The sequence below is a fragment of the Poromitra crassiceps genome (genome assembly GCF_964638095.1).
Source record: "Poromitra crassiceps genome assembly, chromosome: 9".
NCBI classification, from domain to species: Eukaryota; Metazoa; Chordata; class Actinopteri; order Beryciformes; family Melamphaidae; genus Poromitra; species Poromitra crassiceps.
In genome coordinates this window covers 49,331,108-49,349,403 of record NC_139630.1, presented here as the reverse complement: position 1 = coordinate 49,349,403, position 18,296 = coordinate 49,331,108, and the positions used below count along the sequence as shown (strand labels likewise).

At 43.1% G+C, this 18,296-nt stretch overlaps 1 protein-coding gene across 1 annotated transcript; it reads right to left on the bottom strand.

Annotated features, from left to right (window-relative positions):
- Positions 1–1,545: 1,545 nt before the first annotated feature.
- Positions 1,546–3,659, bottom strand: fam110c (family with sequence similarity 110 member C). The gene has a single exon (XM_083642560.1). It carries the CDS (start codon positions 3,614–3,616, stop codon positions 2,588–2,590), a length of 1,029 nt encoding a protein of 342 aa, XP_083498686.1. The 5' UTR covers positions 3,617–3,659; the 3' UTR covers positions 1,546–2,587.
- Positions 3,660–18,296: the final 14,637 nt, after the last annotated feature.

The window sequence follows — 18,296 nt, the reverse complement described above, 5'->3', positions numbered from 1 at the left end:
TTCACAATCAAGACAAAAGACACACTTAACACTGACCCTGGTGGTGGTAGCCTAGTAGTAGTAGTAATAGTAGTAGTAGTAGGAGGAGGCTAGTAGTATTAATAATGATAATAATGCTAGTAATAATAACCTTTATTGGTATAGCACCGTTCATACACAGCATGAAGCTCAAAGTGCTTTACATCAATAGAATGCAGATAAACAAATATAAAATACATTTAAAATAACAAGCCAAATGCATTGCATTAAAGGAATCGAATCAAGTAAAATAGAAGAAAAAAATCAAGTACAATAGAAAGATAGAAGAACACAACAAAATTACTCACACTTTTAGATGCACATTGCAAGTGAACCCATGTTTGTTGTTGTTGTTCTTGTAGTAGTAGTAGTTGTAGTAGTAGTAGTAGTAGACTAGTAGTAGTAGTAGTAAGGGCCTGGGGTGGGTGTCACTTAATGTATCACCTTGTGTATCAACCTACAGATAAACAGTGTAAGAAGAACATCATAATACTTTCAAGTCCTTAACAAACACCCCCTCCCCTCCATAGACAAAATCTTTAAAAGACTGCCACAACACAATCACTAGCCTCTACAAACCATTACATTAATGCAGTTTGTTCCTACATTGTGCTGTTAAACCCTGATTTCGGATTTTCAACATTATATGCACGATACTTTTCCATAGGTTAATACACACATGGATACACTATAAAGCCATTGAAAAGTATAATAGAATGATTCTGGTTTGGAATTACAGCAGGAAGATCAGTTTCCATTCAGATATTTTACAGCTCAGGGTCCTAAGTTGCAACAGAAAAGTGGAGGAGGCAAGACAAGACCTGACTTGGTACAGTCAGTCAGGCCCCTGGAGGCGTTTACGGCATGTCGACAACATGACAGTACAGTGTGTGTAGGTGTGTGTGTGTGTGTGTATGTGACGGGTGTGGTGTGTGTGTGTGTGTGTGTGTGTGTTTTTGTGTGTGTGTGTGTGCGCGCCGCGCGCACACGTGTATGTGTGCGTGTGCGCGCGCACACGCATGTGTGAAAGAGAAAGACATCTCCATTACAAGCAAGCACTCCGTCAACAATTGTCCACCCTTTGCCCCCATCTGACTTCTGATCAGGGGGCCACTGCAAAGAAAAGCAGCTACGAGAGAGAGAGAGAGAGAGAGAGAGAGAGGGAGAGAGAGAGAGAGAGAGAGAGTGGAGAAAAGACTAAGCAGACAGAGGGAAAGTTACAAGGGGTCACTGGACCTGCCAGCAAGCTAGTGCTCAGATTACCGGGTAGGCTACATTCCTCTGACTGTTGGCTCATCCTTTAGTCTACAGACCCCTTTATTCAGGTTGCAAATTATTACTACAACCCACAGGACTTTTATCTGGCTGATACCGTTATTTCCAACACAGATTAGGGATCTTACCTGTGTAATTATTGTCCAGTGGAAATACACTATCACAGTAATCACATCTTTCACACAGATTGAATTCCTTGTGAGATTGAAATGCGGAACAGCTTATTTATTGACATTCTATATCCATCAGAGCAGGTAAAAATAAAGCACATGAAATAAAGTAGGTGTGTGTGTGTGTGTGTGTGTGTGTGTGTGTGTGTGTGTGTGTGTGTGTGTGTGTGTGTGCGTGTGCGTGTGCGTGCGCGTGCGTGTGCGTGTGCGTGCGCACAATGGAATGCACAGGCAGGGAGTCCAGTCACTAGATGGGAAACTTAATAGGCACATTAAGTAAATGTAATTGAAGCGCACTCTTCTCACTGTATGCTTGTCTTAGCCTAAAGGCCACATTGAGGAGCATGATTTATGACCGTTGTTATTTTTGACAGAAGACTTGCACTGAAATGCTTATGGCAAGAATCTCAAATCAATGTCAGAATTTGAGCGCTAAGATCTTGTCTTGAAAATAATCAAATATCTCATCAAGGCATCAGTACCGGCACTTTCGGCTCTCTTTTTTCCACGTTTTCCACTGCTGTTCTGGACATCAGTGCACTGCACGCCCTTGTTTGTCTGTCAGTGTATGTGTACAGACAACAGTGTGTGTGTGTGTGTGTGTGTGTGTGTGTGTGTGTGTGTGTGTGTGTGTGTGTGTGTGTGTGTGTGTGTGTGAGAGAGAGAGAAAGACTGTTTTTACTGTAGTAAAAAAAATAAAAAATGTTATGTCTGAACAGAAGCAAATTCGTAAAACTTCCAAAATATATGTAACATTTTCTGTAAAATTGGCTTAACAGGGACATAATGCAGGTGCACACAAAACCAAGAAAACACACACACACACACACACACACACACACACACACACACACACACACACACATAATACAAACACAATATAAATGGGGCCTTACAGTGCTTTACACACCCCAAGACCAGGAATAACTTCTGGCTGCTTGTTTAGGAAGAGCCAATTCTGTCAAAGCCATTCAACATAATGTCCACATCAGTCTCATTTACAGTATTGATGTATGGCCTGTGTTCAAGCAAAGTTATAACGAATAAAATGGATCCTTTATACAACAATCTTGGGTAAGAATCTGTCAAACAATAGACCTCAATGGCAAAAAAGCAGCTAATTCTCAATGAAGCTCTCGTAACTTCTTCCCAGTCTCTTTGGCATTTTTGCAGCTGTACAGCCATTTGATAATCCTTGCATTGCGCTCAATGACCGACGTTCCCTGGTGAATCGTCTCGTGCAACTCCTCCTGCAACAGCCCATCGCTGTCGCCGCTGCCCCTGGAGAAGCCGCCGTCCGACGTGGAGATGCTGACGCTTCGGAGTTTTGCGGCGAGGTCGTCCGAGCGCGCCGAGAAGTTCTCCTTGCCCAAAGACTCGATGACCTCGCGGTCCAGCCCGCAGTACTGGAAGAACGCGTCAAAGTCCGCAAAGCTTTTGGAGTACCTCGAGCTGATGTCAGAGTGCGAACGGCTGACCCCTGTGCGACACCTCAGCGACACCTCAGCTACTCTCCTGTGTCCTGGCTTTTTCTCAACAGCCACTGCCGCCTTGGTCCCAGGGTCACTGGTGTCTCTGACCGCTTGGTCCGTAACTTTGCGCCGTGCAATTGCCCTCAACAATTGCTCAGATTGAGAAGCAACTGCATTAGAGGTACATTCCTTTGCATTGCTGCCCCCTGACTTGCATTCCTTATCTGTTGCCTCAGGCAATGGGCCGTTCTTGAGAGGTACCCTGCGCTTATTTCTCTCACGCATTGACCCTTTCAGTAATCCACATTTCTGCCTGTAAAGTAAAATGGAATCCGGCCGTTTCTTGGAACTGGACCGACGCACCACATTGTCCTGTCCTGGTGAGCAGCTCTGTGTCCCACCTGCAGAGTTCCTCCCTGTGCCGAGCTTGCCGCTGCGGTTCGAGCTCCGGTTCGAGGAGCCGGCACTGCTCACAGAGGCCGATCCGAAGCTAAGCGCCGGCTCCTGAGTGGAGTTGACCACATGTGGACTCTTGACGTATTTGGGCTTGCTCGCGGCGAGCCTCTCCATGGCGCTCATGCCTCCTGCTTTCGCCTCGCTCTCCAGCTCCATTTGCTTTCGGAGGTATTCGGGACCCTTCTCCAGGATCTTGGTGGGGTCCACATTGCTGGTCGTCTCCATTGTGTTTGTAATTCAGCTCTGGTCTCTTCTGGTAATCCTTTCGCTTGCGTTCTCCCCCGCCGTTAAAGAGAATACATGAGAAATTCCGAGCAAGCCCGTTCTTTGCCTGAACACGTACACACAACAGGAGGATTTACCTTGTCTGTGCAAACACACAGCACATTACCCCACCCATCCCGTGGGTTTTAACCAAACACAGGCTTGTTCAAAGTACACCTGATACCAGCACAAGTGAGAACAGTGAAAGGTGACACTGGAGCTGTTTTTTTTCCCTTCTTCTTCTGCTGGTGGAGATGGGGGTCTAGAACCTTTTCCCTCAAGATGGAACAAAATCTTACATGATCTCTTCCTAACAAACATTGTTTCTGTGTTTGTCAAACACGATATTATCTCGTATCAGGCAAACTGACTCATAGAGGAGGCTGCGTGGGAGCTGGGCGCAGTGCAAATGTTTACCAGTAAATGTAGATCCCAGCCTCTGTCTCATACAGGGAGTGTCAGAAACACATGATGTCTCATTAACCGTAATTATTGTTCCACAATGCCATCAAAACAATAGTTTCTCTTGTGCAATAATGACTCAAAGAGGAAGGAAGTTGCTTCTGTTCTTATGTCACTGTTGGAGGAGTGAGTCCATGTGCTCTTTGAAGATCTGTGCAAAGTTTGTGTATGATACAATGTTTTTTTCCTATGGTATCACACCGATTGGCCAAAGGGGGGCATGGCAGTGGGCATGGATTGTCACAAAAAGGCTCGTAAGTTCCGGATAGATTCACACAACACCATGAAACATTGTGGAAATGTTTGTCATAGGGCCAAGAATTACTTATTAACTTTTCACAACTATTGGCCAATAAGGGGTGTGTGGCCTGAGTTCTCACAAAAAGGTGTTAACACATGATTTGCCAGGGTCTACCATTTCTTAATAATTTCAGAGAAAGGAATTGTTAATTTCTTAGGAAGTTTACTGAAAAGAACACTGATATTAACTCATTGAGTGCCAGCCACTTTTGGAGAACGGACGCTCCCAGTGCCAGAGTTTCAGAGCGTTTTCAGTGATTTCTCGAGGCCCACAGAATATTGTGTGATATTACTATGTAAACACCGAACACGCACAAAGAACGAGGAGACTCTCTTCTATCATCTGCAAAAAAAGGTTTATTGATCCCATTTTCCGTTCTTTAGTTATGAGCCGGAGAAGATAGCTTGATTTAACCAAAAACAGCAATTTTTTTCTAGAAGCTGAGATAATGAGCCTTTTGTGAAATTAAACATTCAAGCACATCATTGACTCTGAAGCTAATATTTTCTGATATAATGACACCTCAAAAATAATTTCCTTCAATAAAAGAGTGAAAACAAAGGAATTTTGTTTGGCCAAATAATATTTTTTAGCTGCAACCAGCAGCGCTGGCCCCTGCGTGCGCAGACCCTACACCTTCTTGCTGGTCTTGATTTACTGCTGGTGGGCATCAGATAGCCTATTCTAGCTTGTTTGCTCTCTATGCATCGAGCCTGCTGCCTGGGTCTGTGTGTACTGTCAATGGTTGTATGCTGTAGTGCCCTGCGTGCCCCACCCCCCTCCTCCTCCTCCTCCATGGTGGGAGGAGTGTCTCTGCTGCGGTTTGCTCTGAGTTTGATCTGCACTGAAAATTGCGCTGCATCCCCCCGCTTTTTTACAGCGTGTCGCCAGCTGAGAATAATGTAACTTTTCAGAAAGACGCTGGTGTCGCCGTGTCGGCAACTAAATCATATGGATGGGCTATCGCAGCGGACACGGATGGGGCTCAATTGTGGCAGCAGATTGGCTGCTGCAGGCACAGCTAACGTTACAGTATGCTTCATGCATATGGATGCATACGGATGCGATGCGATTTCCGTTTCCACAACGACTTCTTCTTTGTTTTTTACTCCACTTTCTCTCATCTGGACAGCACTGTCGCCACCTAATGGATCTGTAAAATAGGTTATAGACCTCCAATAGCTACAATATTTGTACAGGAGATGTATCAGGGATTGATCCACGTCCCACCGTCAAAAAACACAATTGACGACAATCGTCGTCTTTGGCACTCTACGTTAGTATTTGAAATGACGACAGCTGTCGTCATTGGCACTCAATGAGTTAATTAGATATTTAGAGTTGAGCATTTTTCCTGAACTGCTGAGTGGGCTGTTTCAAGCCAGCAGTGTCAGTTGTCCCGTTAGCTTGTTGCTGAGCGGCTTCTGAACTGCTGAGCGCAGTGGATTTTGTGAATGGACTATGATGGGAAGATGTTTTATTTTATTTTATTTAAGCTGATGTTTATGCCGGGGGCTTTTGCAATAGTGTTTGTGGGCTGCTGATGTGACACTGTTTTTCTTTTCTTTTCTTAGAATAGTGGTTAGGTTTAGTTTGATTTTTGTTTTGTATGACTTTATTTGTTTGTTATATATTTGTGGTTCTTTTGGTGTGTGGACTGTATTGTTTATGAAAATACGAATAAATAATTGATCATAAAAAAATGAACTGCTGAGCGCTGAGCAGGCTGTTTCAAGCCAGCAGTGTCAGCCGTCCTGTTAGCTTGTTGCTGACCGGTTTCTGAACTGCTGAGTACTGAGCAGGCTGTTTCAAGCCAGCAGTGTCAGCTGTCCCGTTAGCTTGTTGCTTGTTGCTGTTCGCAGGTTGGGGGCGGCGCGTGATTTCTATTCGCACATAGGTTACGCAATAACCACGCCCTGTGCCTGCCTACGCAGCAGTCAAGCGCCGGGATTGGCCAGGAGCAAGTCTTTTGTCTTCTTGTTTTGACAGCTGGAATCTCCCACCCCGGAGGGCACGCAGCCCAGCGATTTCATGAACCAACTGAATAGCTCTTGAGAACGGACAGCGATTTCGAGAGCGGACATTGAGAGCGGACATTGAAATGAATTATGGTCACCTACCTTCCTTAGCATAGTAATAATAATAAGCATAATAATTGTAATCTACACAATGTACACAATCTACAAAAACATGCAATAATATAAACGGTGTTGTGTTCACGTTCATAGCTCATATCATAATATAATGTATCATATCGTTAATTTCAAGCTCAATTCTTACCCACAGAAAAGGTACAGCATTGAAAATGTAACAAGCAACCCAGAGATATTACTCTTGGGGTTGATGCAGATTGATGGGATTTTCTCACAGGGCTTTCTGAGGATAAAGATAATTATTGCCTCAAATATCAGATTAAGACGAGATGAAAAAAGTTGTGCTATAAGAACAATCTAACTGTGTTAGTTTTCCTAAGAAGTTTTGATGGAGAAAAATTAGTTAAAACATTGTTAATTTACCCTTTTACCGAAATCATGTTGGCCGAGCTGCATGCAGGTTGAGGCCTTGTCAGTCTCACGGGAGCATGGGCGCCTGGCCAATCCCGGCGCTTGACTGCTGCGTAGGCGGGCACAGGGCGTGGTTGTTGCGTAACCTATGTGCGAATAGAAATCACGCCTATTGGCCCATTCAAACAACATGGGGGCAGTGGAGAGCTCATTTCCGGTGAATACAGATATAAAGTGCCAAAGTCATGCCCTCTTCCGCGTTCAGCATACAAACCAAGGGATTTCATCCGCCATTCATTTTTCCATCTACATTTCGTAATATGCTTATAAAAATAGTTTTACTTGGTCAAACCAAGTGATTCAGCTATATTTAGAATAGGGAGAGACCATATAACATTCCACTAGGACCGAAATTACAAAATAGAATTGATGAAGATTATTTTTAATCCGTTTTAGTTTTTAGTTCTGGTCCGGTGAATGGTGGATGAAATCCCTTGGTTCGTATGCTGAACGCGGAAGAGGGCGTGACTTTGGCACTCTATAGAGCTTTTGGCCACGTGGTGTTGTGATCAATGGCTAAAACAGTGACAGTTGCATAGTGTTGGCGGAGGTATGCGCCATCTAGTTTATATATCTGACTAATATTTATATAATAGGGCGGCAGGCGGCACGGCAGAGACCCACACAGACACAATCCATCAACTGAGCATGCAAACGTCACCGACTGATGATGTCATACTCATTGATGATGTCATGCCCCACAATTGTAGAGTGATGTCATACCCACTGATGATGTCATGCCCCACAATCGTCGAGTGGTGGCCAGAGCGAGGACGTCATCGTATGCCAGAATATCCCATTTACTGTAAAGGTCACGACCTTCCAGTGATGCAAAGGTTTGTTTGGTCAAAGCAATAGTGAAAGCAGCCAGATAAATGACAAACACCCTGACAGATTTCAACACTCCCACATACTTGCTGAAAAATATCATGTTCTGTATTTTGGCTCATTCTTCCACTGGGCGTTGATCCATTGATATGATATGTGAGGGTGGGTGTACTGTGTAGTGTGTGTGTGTGTGTGTGTGTGTGTGTGTGTGTGTGTGTGTGTGTGTGTGCGCGCGTGCACGTGCACGTGCGTGCGTGCGTGCGTGTGCTTACGAGTGAGCGAGACAGAAGTAGCATGAGCGGCTATCCATGTGTACTTGTGTTAATATAACATACCAGACTAATTTTGCATGAAAATCCACAACTGTCACAACATGATTATAATCATTACAAATCATGATTATATAAATTACAAACTTATAATCGTTTGATTGATCAACCTTTAAAAGTATAAGTGCTGGAAAATATTAGAGTAAAGAAATTGCAAGTTGGCAGTGTCAAGGAGATAACAACTGCTCCCCTCTCCTCTGCCTCCTTCTGTAATTGGAAACATGGATTCAATCAACTCAAATCAGAAACATCTGTGTGTGAGCCGAACTTGCAGTAAAAGAGATAAACGTTACCAAATTGACTTGTTCAAAAGACAGGGGGCAGCACTTGAATGTATAGTGTGAAAGTCAGAAGGAACAGTCTGCTTGCCTTTGACTGAATTGCCTGAGGATGGCTAGACTGCACCCAAATCAAGTCCTTTATCTCCCTGGTGGAAGAGGTTATCCAATCCATTTCAATATTTTCTTTAGGTTTTTAAGCATTTTTTGTGTGTTTGTACATAATTATCATACCGTGGCGTATCTCTTCCTCGGGCTGATTGCATTCATTCAACCGTATCATTTCCTTTTGATTGGCTTGCAAAAGAAGAAACGAGCAAAAACAAGCTTAATTGTTCATTTGGGGATTGCCCAATGTTTATTGTTCACATTATCCTCCCTGCCCTATGTTCCAAATGAATAATAATTTCCTTCGAGGTCAAGTGCTAGGCAGAAGTATGCGAGAGGTGTGACCATGATATCTCACGAGGATGAGCTCGTTTAAAGGCTTTAATCTATGACTTTTTCAATATTTTGTTAGTAATTATTCCAAAATGTAAACGGACATACTCAAAATGTGAAGAAATCCTGCGGCATGCACACGTATGCACAGCTATAGGAGGAGAGAGGGATATTTCTATAATGTGTGAAAGCTGAAACAACAACAAAAGTGTGCCAACTATTTCAGCTGGACTCCCCGGGCCGGGCTCTGCACGCTGCAGGAAGATTGATCAGGAGCTGGAGAGCAATGTTCACTTGCTGTCACCCCCAGGTTCCTTCCGGCCTTCGCACCTGACCCTCTGACCACAGCCAACTACTGTAACTCAGTGACTCAAGTTGACTGAAGTTCACTGTTCCCGGCTCGCCTCTCCGCAGGACATGTCCAGAACATCTGATTCCATTCTCCAAGTCAGAATACTATAGGCCAAAGTAAGGCAAGGGGAGTCTTTGTCAATGTACATTAAGATCTAGTCAAAACCAGTAGTTCGCAGCAGCAGAAGATGGTGTCCAAGGCACTTTGTCTTGTTGCAAAACATTTAAATGCCTTTATTTCACATGCAATAATAGATTAACAACATTCCTGTGTCCCTGATAAAGGCCAGACAATTTCCTGGGAACTCCTGGTTTTGATTGATCTTAATCTATATTTCTAAAGACCTTTCCCATCTGTTCAATACACTCCCTTCTGTTTCGGATTCTGTTTGCTATTTGTCATTACACCGTTGATACGGTGTTGTTGTGGATCACATCGCATTATGGAAAGATTTATGCACAGACATTTATGATTAAACCATTAGCATTAGTACAGTAAATTCATTGCAGATCCTAGTTTCACTGCTCATAGTCAAGTAAGAGGCTGTCACTGGTTGGTTGGGGGCAACATAGGCCTATTATTCATATATTACATATTTTAATAATGTATCTACTATGCCAATATTTGTGTCTTTTCTTAGCATTTCCATGTAAAAAAAACAGTCGGGAGAAAACTGTGAAAGCATTACTCCAACAAAAACTCAATACAAAAAAGTATCTGTTTTAACACAAGTTTATGTTCCAAAGTATGCAAACTCGAAATCCAAAGAGCTTTCAACAGTATAAGATTATGGTGCTATATACTGTACGTAAGAGTGATTGAAATACCGGTAATCAACACATCAGCATTTTGAAAGTGGGTGAAACTGAGTGATTGGGTTTGCTGCTCAATATCACATCATTTCTTCATATGGAATGCATTATAGTTGTTCTTAATTTAATCAAAACCTAAGTTTGATCATACTGACTTTATTAATAATTAATTTCATTTTATATCATGCTTTTCTAGATAATCAAAGCTCTTCACATGAACTCAACTCAACCACCACCGATGTGTAGCACCCACCTGGGTGATGCACATAGCCAGTTTACGGCAGAACGCTCACCACACATCAGCTATCACGGTGGAGAGTCGACGCCTAATGTGCCAATTAAGTAACGAGAGATGATTAGGTGGCCATGATTGAAGGAAGGCCTGTTTGGGAATTTAGCCAGGGCACCGGCTCTAGCGAAGAGTGCAGATGGGATCTTTAATGACCACAGAGAGTCAGGACCTCAGTTTAACATCTCATCCGAAGGACGGTGCACACTCACAATGCAGAGACAGGGACTGTCCTGTGAGTGAGCACCATCCTTTGGAGTCCCTGTCTCTGCCCTGGGGCATTGGGGAGATTATTCATGAGACCAGAGGGAAGAGCACCTCCTACTGGTCCTCCAACACCACTTCCAGCACCAGTCTCCCATCCATGGAATATCCACCACAGCCAGACCTGCTTAGCTTGACCAGGAAAGCCAGTAATGTACATGCAGGAGCCACTGCTGACTTGTGAAAGACTTTTTAAACCTGAGACGAATGAGGCTCCGGGTTTGCCATAATGATTATACTGGCCTCCAGTCTGAAGTAAAGTGGCCAATGGACACAGAATTATCATCTAATATAGTTTTCACATTATGACATTCTGTTGCACAATAATCACTGAACTCTGCCATCTAGTGTCTACCTACCAGTTAAAGGATGGGTTTACCGATGGGGACTTGTTCACAGCCAGAGAAAAAAATAAATGAAAAAAAAAAAAAAAAAATTGGGCCAGGTGACGCGTTTCGCGTCGAAACGCGTCACCTGGCCCATTTTTTTTTTTTTTTTTTTCATTTTTTTTTTCTCTGGCTGTGAACAAGCAATTTCAAAAATTTCAACGGATTCGAAATTTAAGATTTTTTAAGAATTAATATATATTCATATTCCCCATCGGTAAACCCATCCTTTAATAAATACTCTAAGTTCTCTTGTAACCAAGCAGAAAGCTATTCTGGGAGGATCCAGCACTGCTCCTGTACATCCCACATGGGCAGTGGTGGCCCAATGGTTAGAGAAGCGAGCTTGTGACCGGAAGGTCGTCGGTTCAATCCCCGGGACCGGCAGGATAAATCTGGGTGAGGAAAGCGAAAAGGCAGCGCTTGCCCCTCCCTCATTACCACCACTGAGGTGCCCTTGAGCAAGGCCCTTAACCCCAACTGCTCCAGTGGAGCTGATCAGTGGCCTACAGATCAGACTGTGGTTGTACTGGGCAGCTTCCAGGTGTGAATGTGTGTGTGAATGTGAACAGGGCACTCCTGAAAAAGAGAGCATTGCTCTCAGTGAGACTCCCCCTGTATAAATAAAGGTAAAAAAAAAAAAATCCCTGTCATACATTAAAAAAAAACAATTGGTTAGAAAATAACACATAATTGTCAGTGTCTTAGCACTGCTTGTCAATAGATATATATATAATAATATGCTGTCAATAGAAACTGTCTGCTCAACCGGATCCAAATGTTGTCTCACAGACTGGAAATGTAAAATTCACATGTGAGAAGACTCGCTGCAGCCAGTCCAATTGTGTGCCTGGCTGACCAGTCGATGCATGTCTTCAATTGTTAGCACACACTCACCCTTCCTCTTTCCACATACTTACAGATGTGCTGCTTTGATCCCTTTCATAACCTCGTCCATCACCGCCTCCCCTCCTCCACCCCTCTCTCCCCTCTCTCTCTCTCTCAGTCCCTTGGCTCATGACGGCAAGGAGACACAACCTCAAAAAACGGCCATGTCTTTTGCAATAAAAGTCAGATCTCAAACATAAAGCGGTAGTGGCTGTGTTATAGCCCATTTTCCAATTCATAAAATGGACCGGCGCTTATCTGTTTCTGATTATTGGAATTAAAAACAGATAGCGGGCAGCTGATGGAGGGAGGGGGAGAGAGAGAGGAAACATGAATGAATTCAGTGACACCAGGCATTTGAATGAATCATTTCTCCCTCGAGCCCTTACACTCTCTGTTTTTCAAATTGTCATCTCAAGGCGCTTGTTACAAAAACACATTCTCCACTTTAATGTGACACTGTTTGCATCATCGCCTAATTGTGTTTTCATTGAGTCATTCACAATAATTAGCACCCGCGTCCTCAAGACGTGAATGAAGCTGGCCGAGGCAATTAAGAACCGCCTCGCAAATTGTGAGATGGAATTGCTGCCGGCATCTTTTGCTTGCAGTCATCGGTGGGGTATTGTGTAAGTAACTAATAATTGGTAATTATGCATGCAGAGCTAATTGCCAGGAATATCAGGTCACCTTCAATTAGCCACAGACAGTGTCAATTTAACACAAGCTCATCTTACTGTATTACAGAAAACAACTGTGCGTGTTTGGATGATTACTGTTGCAGTGTTTTGAGCTGGACCGTACCCACGGGGCCAGCCCTATAAATGTGAATGTCGCTGACTGACTGAGTGATGAAGTTTCACCATTGGTTTGTTCGGAACATGTGGTCGGGTGAACACAGTCCAGCCATATAGATTTTAATCTAGTCTAGTTTCCAGGGCAGCAGACGGGGAGGGGGGCAGGGTCAGTTGCCCCAGCCCCTGGGACTAGGGAATTGTCTATAATTTAAGTGGATGGAGGAGGGTAACTTGGGCCCTATGGGATCATTTTGTCCCGGGCCCGAGCAAGATACACCCATGCCCTGTTTGTTTCATGGTAGCCTACAGTGTTTAAACCTGATGAAGGTCTAGTACCGAAACGTTGTTTTCCCTATTTATCTTCTAATAAAGAGTTTACCAGTAAGGTCAGTGTCTTGCGGGATTTTCTCTACTTCTAGTTCAATTTTCCATCCTACGCACCTGATTTAAAGTTTTTAAGGTGTGCAACAGCTCTTTCACAGCCTATAGTGTTTCCCAACCACGTGTACCCCTAGGGGTGCTTGAGCAGGGTGTACGTGGAAAGATTATGGATCACAATTTATTTCCAAAATTATAAAAAAAAAAACCAAGAGTGAATAGCAATAGCTGCGAGCACATGTGCAAAATTCCAAAATGCAGGATGGTAGGGGCAGCCCACCCTACTCTGCCTCTGCCACCCTGCATTTTGAAATCCTCACCTCCCCCTTTTAGCCAATTGGCATGAACACAAACACACCTTCACCTTCAGCCCTTTGCCTCTGCCATCCTGCATTTCAAAATTGCCCCCCCCCTCCCACCCCCCTTTTAGCCAATTGCCATGAACACAAACACACACCTTCACACACACAGGTCCGCCCATAAGGGGGGGGGGGTAAAGGGGGCTTCCAGGGGGGGCAGGGTCAGTTGCCCCAGCCCCTGGGACTAGGGAATTGTCTATAATTTAAGTGGATGGAGGAGGGTAACTTGGGCCCTATGGGATCATTTTGTCCCGGGCCCGAGCAAGATACACCCATGCCCTGTTTGTTTCATGGTAGCCTACAGTGTTTAAACCTGATGAAGGTCTAGTACCGAAACGTTGTTTTCCCTATTTATCTTCTAATAAAGAGTTTACCAGTAAGGTCAGTGTCTTGCGGGATTTTCTCTACTTCTAGTTCAATTTTCCATCCTACGCACCTGATTTAAAGTTTTTAAGGTGTGCAACAGCTCTTTCACAGCCTACAGTGTTTCCCAACCACGTGTACCCCTAGGGGTGCTTGAGCAGGGTGTACGTGGAAAGATTATGGATCACAATTTATTTCCAAAATTATAAAAAAAAAAACCAAGAGTGAATAGCAATAGCTGCGACCACATGTGCAAAATTCCAAAATGCAGGATGGTAGGGGCAGCCCACCCTACTCTGCCTCTGCCACCCTGCATTTTGAAATCCTCACCTCCCCCTTTTAGCCAATTGGCATGAACACAAACACACCTTCACCTTCAGCCCTTTGCCTCTGCCATCCTGCATTTCAAAATTGCCCCCCCCCCTCCCACCCCCCTTTTAGCCAATTGCCATGAACACAAACACACACCTTCACACACACAGGTCCGCCCATAAGGGGGGAGTAAAGGGGGCTTCCAGGGGCGTCGCCACTAGGGGGGGAGCTGGAGTCAGGCATTTTTTTTTTTTTTTTTTTTAACACTAAAATATATCTCCCATCCTGAAAATGCGGCGCCGGCAACTAATTTTTTGTTGTTGCAAGGAGTCAAACAAATACACAAAACACAGCAGCAGTAACAAGGCATGCTTGGGCAGGAGTGCTCCTGTGGAAAATAGTGCCATTCTGATGTAATCCCCCATCCGACCAGTGCAGTAAGAGGCAGCAATGTGCGCTAGGCATCTAGTCTGCCGGAAAGCCAAAAGAAGAAGAAGAAGAACAAGGCAGGCTTGGGGCGGACCATTTTGCTTGGGGCAGCAGCAGCTAGAGGGACCATTTATGGTGTAACACACAACACAGACAGGTCACGTGATAGCAAACAAAACAAGACCGGTGATAGCAAAATGCCAAGAGCAAAACAAAAGTCAGGATGCCAAAATCGCAAGGCAAAAAAAAAGCGGGAGCAGGCAAGGGCTTTAGACCCAAATAATAATCTGTTAACAAACTTTTTTCAGTCAGCTCCGAAAGCTGCAGCGTTGATATGAGTAAAACGCGTGTGGGGGTGCGGGGGGGGGGCAGGGGCACTGCCATCTCTCTGGGCGGCCCTGCACACACATACACACACTTGACCTCCATGTCAAATTTCAGCCTCCTAGGGCGAAAACTGTGCCCGCTAAAGGGTGGTGAACCTTTGTGGACCGACCGACCGATCAACCAATAGAGTGGCTTATAGAGCTGCTAAAATGGTAAGTGCAACTATTCCACCCTGGCAGGTATCAACTGTTGCACTACTCTGTGAAGAGGCCACCGTTCATGCATGTCAAAACTGCGTGCAAACCCTAGCTAGAGATACACAGTACACACGCACACACACAGACAGACACACAATGTCAACTTTATTATCTAGATTTATCAATAAAAAGCTTTCCTTTACATTAAGCAAAACATCTCTACACAATTTTCAAAATACTATGATATGTAACATTTCACAGTTTCACATGGCTTGTCAGTTTTGGTGATATATCTGACATTTTTATTTGTCAATGTGTGATGCGGTGACTGAGGATATTGATGATTATTCACAATTTGCTTCCAAATAAACCAGCAGACAAGTTTAGTGTTGTAAACAACGACTTAATTCCTCATTAACCCCTTTATTTCTGTCAGGCCAGATGATTTATGTATAGATTTGTGTGAAAACAATGAAAATGTAATATTAGATGGCTGGTTTACAGTAAGGTACAGATAGCTTTGCAGAATTATTAAGAGTTTATACAGCTGTGCAGACTGTTCTGTAAGCATGGAGTTTTGTTTGGAGTTTTGTGTAGCATTTTGGAAAATAGTTTTGCATTTTGAATGAAACTGGAAAATTGACAGTTTTGCAAAATTTTCAAGGGGTTTTCGATTGCTGTGTATGAAAGCATGAACCTTGGTTTGGAGAAATGTCAAATCAAGAGAAACTGTAATACGCAGTCCAATAATCATGTATATGTAAGTTAAGAGATATAGGATCCTCCCTTGTCACTTATGAAATACTATGTGCTCTGTTTTATGTACCTGGTCGGCTGATAAGAAAATGACTGATTCTCGTTCAAGTTCCTGTTACCTGGATGATTGAGATTGCAGGACTTCATTGCCTTTTATATCAGCAAGCTGGGAATGCTGGGAATTCAGCTGAAATTGTTCCTCAAAAAGGACTATTCCCTTTGAGCACGGGCATTAATATATAATGTGGGGTTTTTATTTGGTGTCATCATCAGTTTTATCACTTGCTTTCAACTCAGTTTAATTCCCTTTGATTCGGATATGGCAAGATTTAATGTGAATTAAGCCAGATGCCAACAGCAAATCATTCCATTTTTTTCCCAATTTAAAAACTGATCTTTATGCTCATAGTTCCATGTAGGGAAATTGCGAGGGAAAATGTGTTGTGTGTATATTGGTATGTGTATATTGATATTTAGTGCTTTTTCTAATGGTGCCTGTTTTCCTCATAAAGATGATTCCCTCTGCCTATCCATGTTTGATGACAGACAAACATGGCTGCTCCTGTTAGCTTTCTCCAGTTTAAGATGATGTTAAATTAGATTAGCCATCTTCTTTACTCCCCAGTGGGGAAGCTGATGTTAGTGTGCAGCATGATTTTGTCATGTGATATGGAAGGACATCAGGCACTTTAGTGTGAATGATTTTGTCATGTGATATGGAGGGACATCAGACACTTTAGTGTGAATAATTTTGTCATGTGATATGGAGGGACATCAGACACTTTAGTGTGAATTATTTTGTCATGTAATATGGAGGGACATCAGACACTTTAGTGCGAATGATTTTGTCATGTGATATGGAGGGACATCAGGCACTTTAGTGTGAATGATTTTGTCATGTGATATGGAGGGACATCAGGCACTTTAGTGTGAATGATTTTGTCATGTGATATGGAGGGACATCAGACACTTTAGTGTGAATGATTTTGTCATGTGATATCGAGGGACATCAGGCACTTTAGTGTGAATGATTTTGTCATGTGATATGGAGGGACATCAGACACTTTAGTGTGAATGATTTTGTCATGTGATATGGAGGGACATCAGGCACGTTAGTGTGAATGATTTTGTCATGTGATATCGAGGGACATCAGACACTTTAGTGTGAATGATTTTGTCATGTGATAGGGAAGGACATCAGACACTTTAGTGTGAATGATTTTGTCATGTGATATGGAGGGACACCAGACACTTTAGTGTGAATGATTTTGTCATGTGATATGGAGGGACATCAGGCACTTTAATGTGAATGATTTTGTCATGTGATATGAGGGACATCAGACACTTTAGTGTGAATGATTTTGTCATGTGATATGGAGGGACATCAGACACTTTAGTGTGAATGATTTTGTCATGTGATATGGAAGGACATCAGACACTTTAGTGTGAATGATTTTGTCATGTGATATGGAGGGACATCAGACACTTTAGTGTGAATGATTTTGTCATGTGATATGGAAGGACATCAGACACTTTAGTGTGAATGATTTTGTCATGTGATATGGAAGGACATCAGACACTTTAGTGTGAATGATTTTGTCATGTGATATGGAGGGACATCAGACACTTTAGTGTGAATGATTTTGTCATGTGATATGGAAGGACATCAGACACTTTAGTGTGAATGATTTTGTCATGTGATATGGAGGGACATCAGGCACTTTAGTGTGAATGATTTTGTCGTGTGATATGGAGGGACATCAGGCACTTTAGTGTGAATGATTTTGTCATGTGATATGGAGGGACATCAGGCACTTTAGTGTGAATGATTTTGTCATGTGATATGGAGGGACATCAGGCACTTTAGTGTGAATGATTTTGTCATGTGATATGGAGGGACATCAGACACTTTAGTGTGAATGATTTTGTCATGTGATATGGAGGGACATCAGACACTTTAGTGTGAATGATTTTGTCATGTGATATGGAGGGACATCAGACACTTTAGTGTGAATGATTTTGTCATGTGATATGGAGGGACATCAGGCACTTTAGTGTGAATGATTTTGGCATGTGATATGGAGGGACATCAGGCACTTTAGTGTGAATGATTTTGTCATGTGATATGGAGGGACATCAGACACTTTAGTGTGAATGATTTTGTCATGTGATATGGAGGGACATCAGGCACTTTAGTGTGAATGATTTTGTCATGTGATATGGAGGGACATCAGACACTTTAGTGTGAATGATTTTGTCATGTGATATGGAGGGACATCAGGCACTTTAGTGTGAATGATTTTGTCATGTGATATGGAGGCCATTGGAGGGACATCAGTGTGAATGATTTTGCCAACAACATATCTCATCCAAGATAATTCCTGGATTTTTAAACGATAAACTGCTACGTTATGCTTCTCAGATGTCAAACAAAACATTGGCTGGGGGCGGAGGGGATATGCAGAATAAAAACAAAAACAGCAAAAACAGAATAAAAACCTTGACATAGGCCAGTGGTCCCCAAACTTT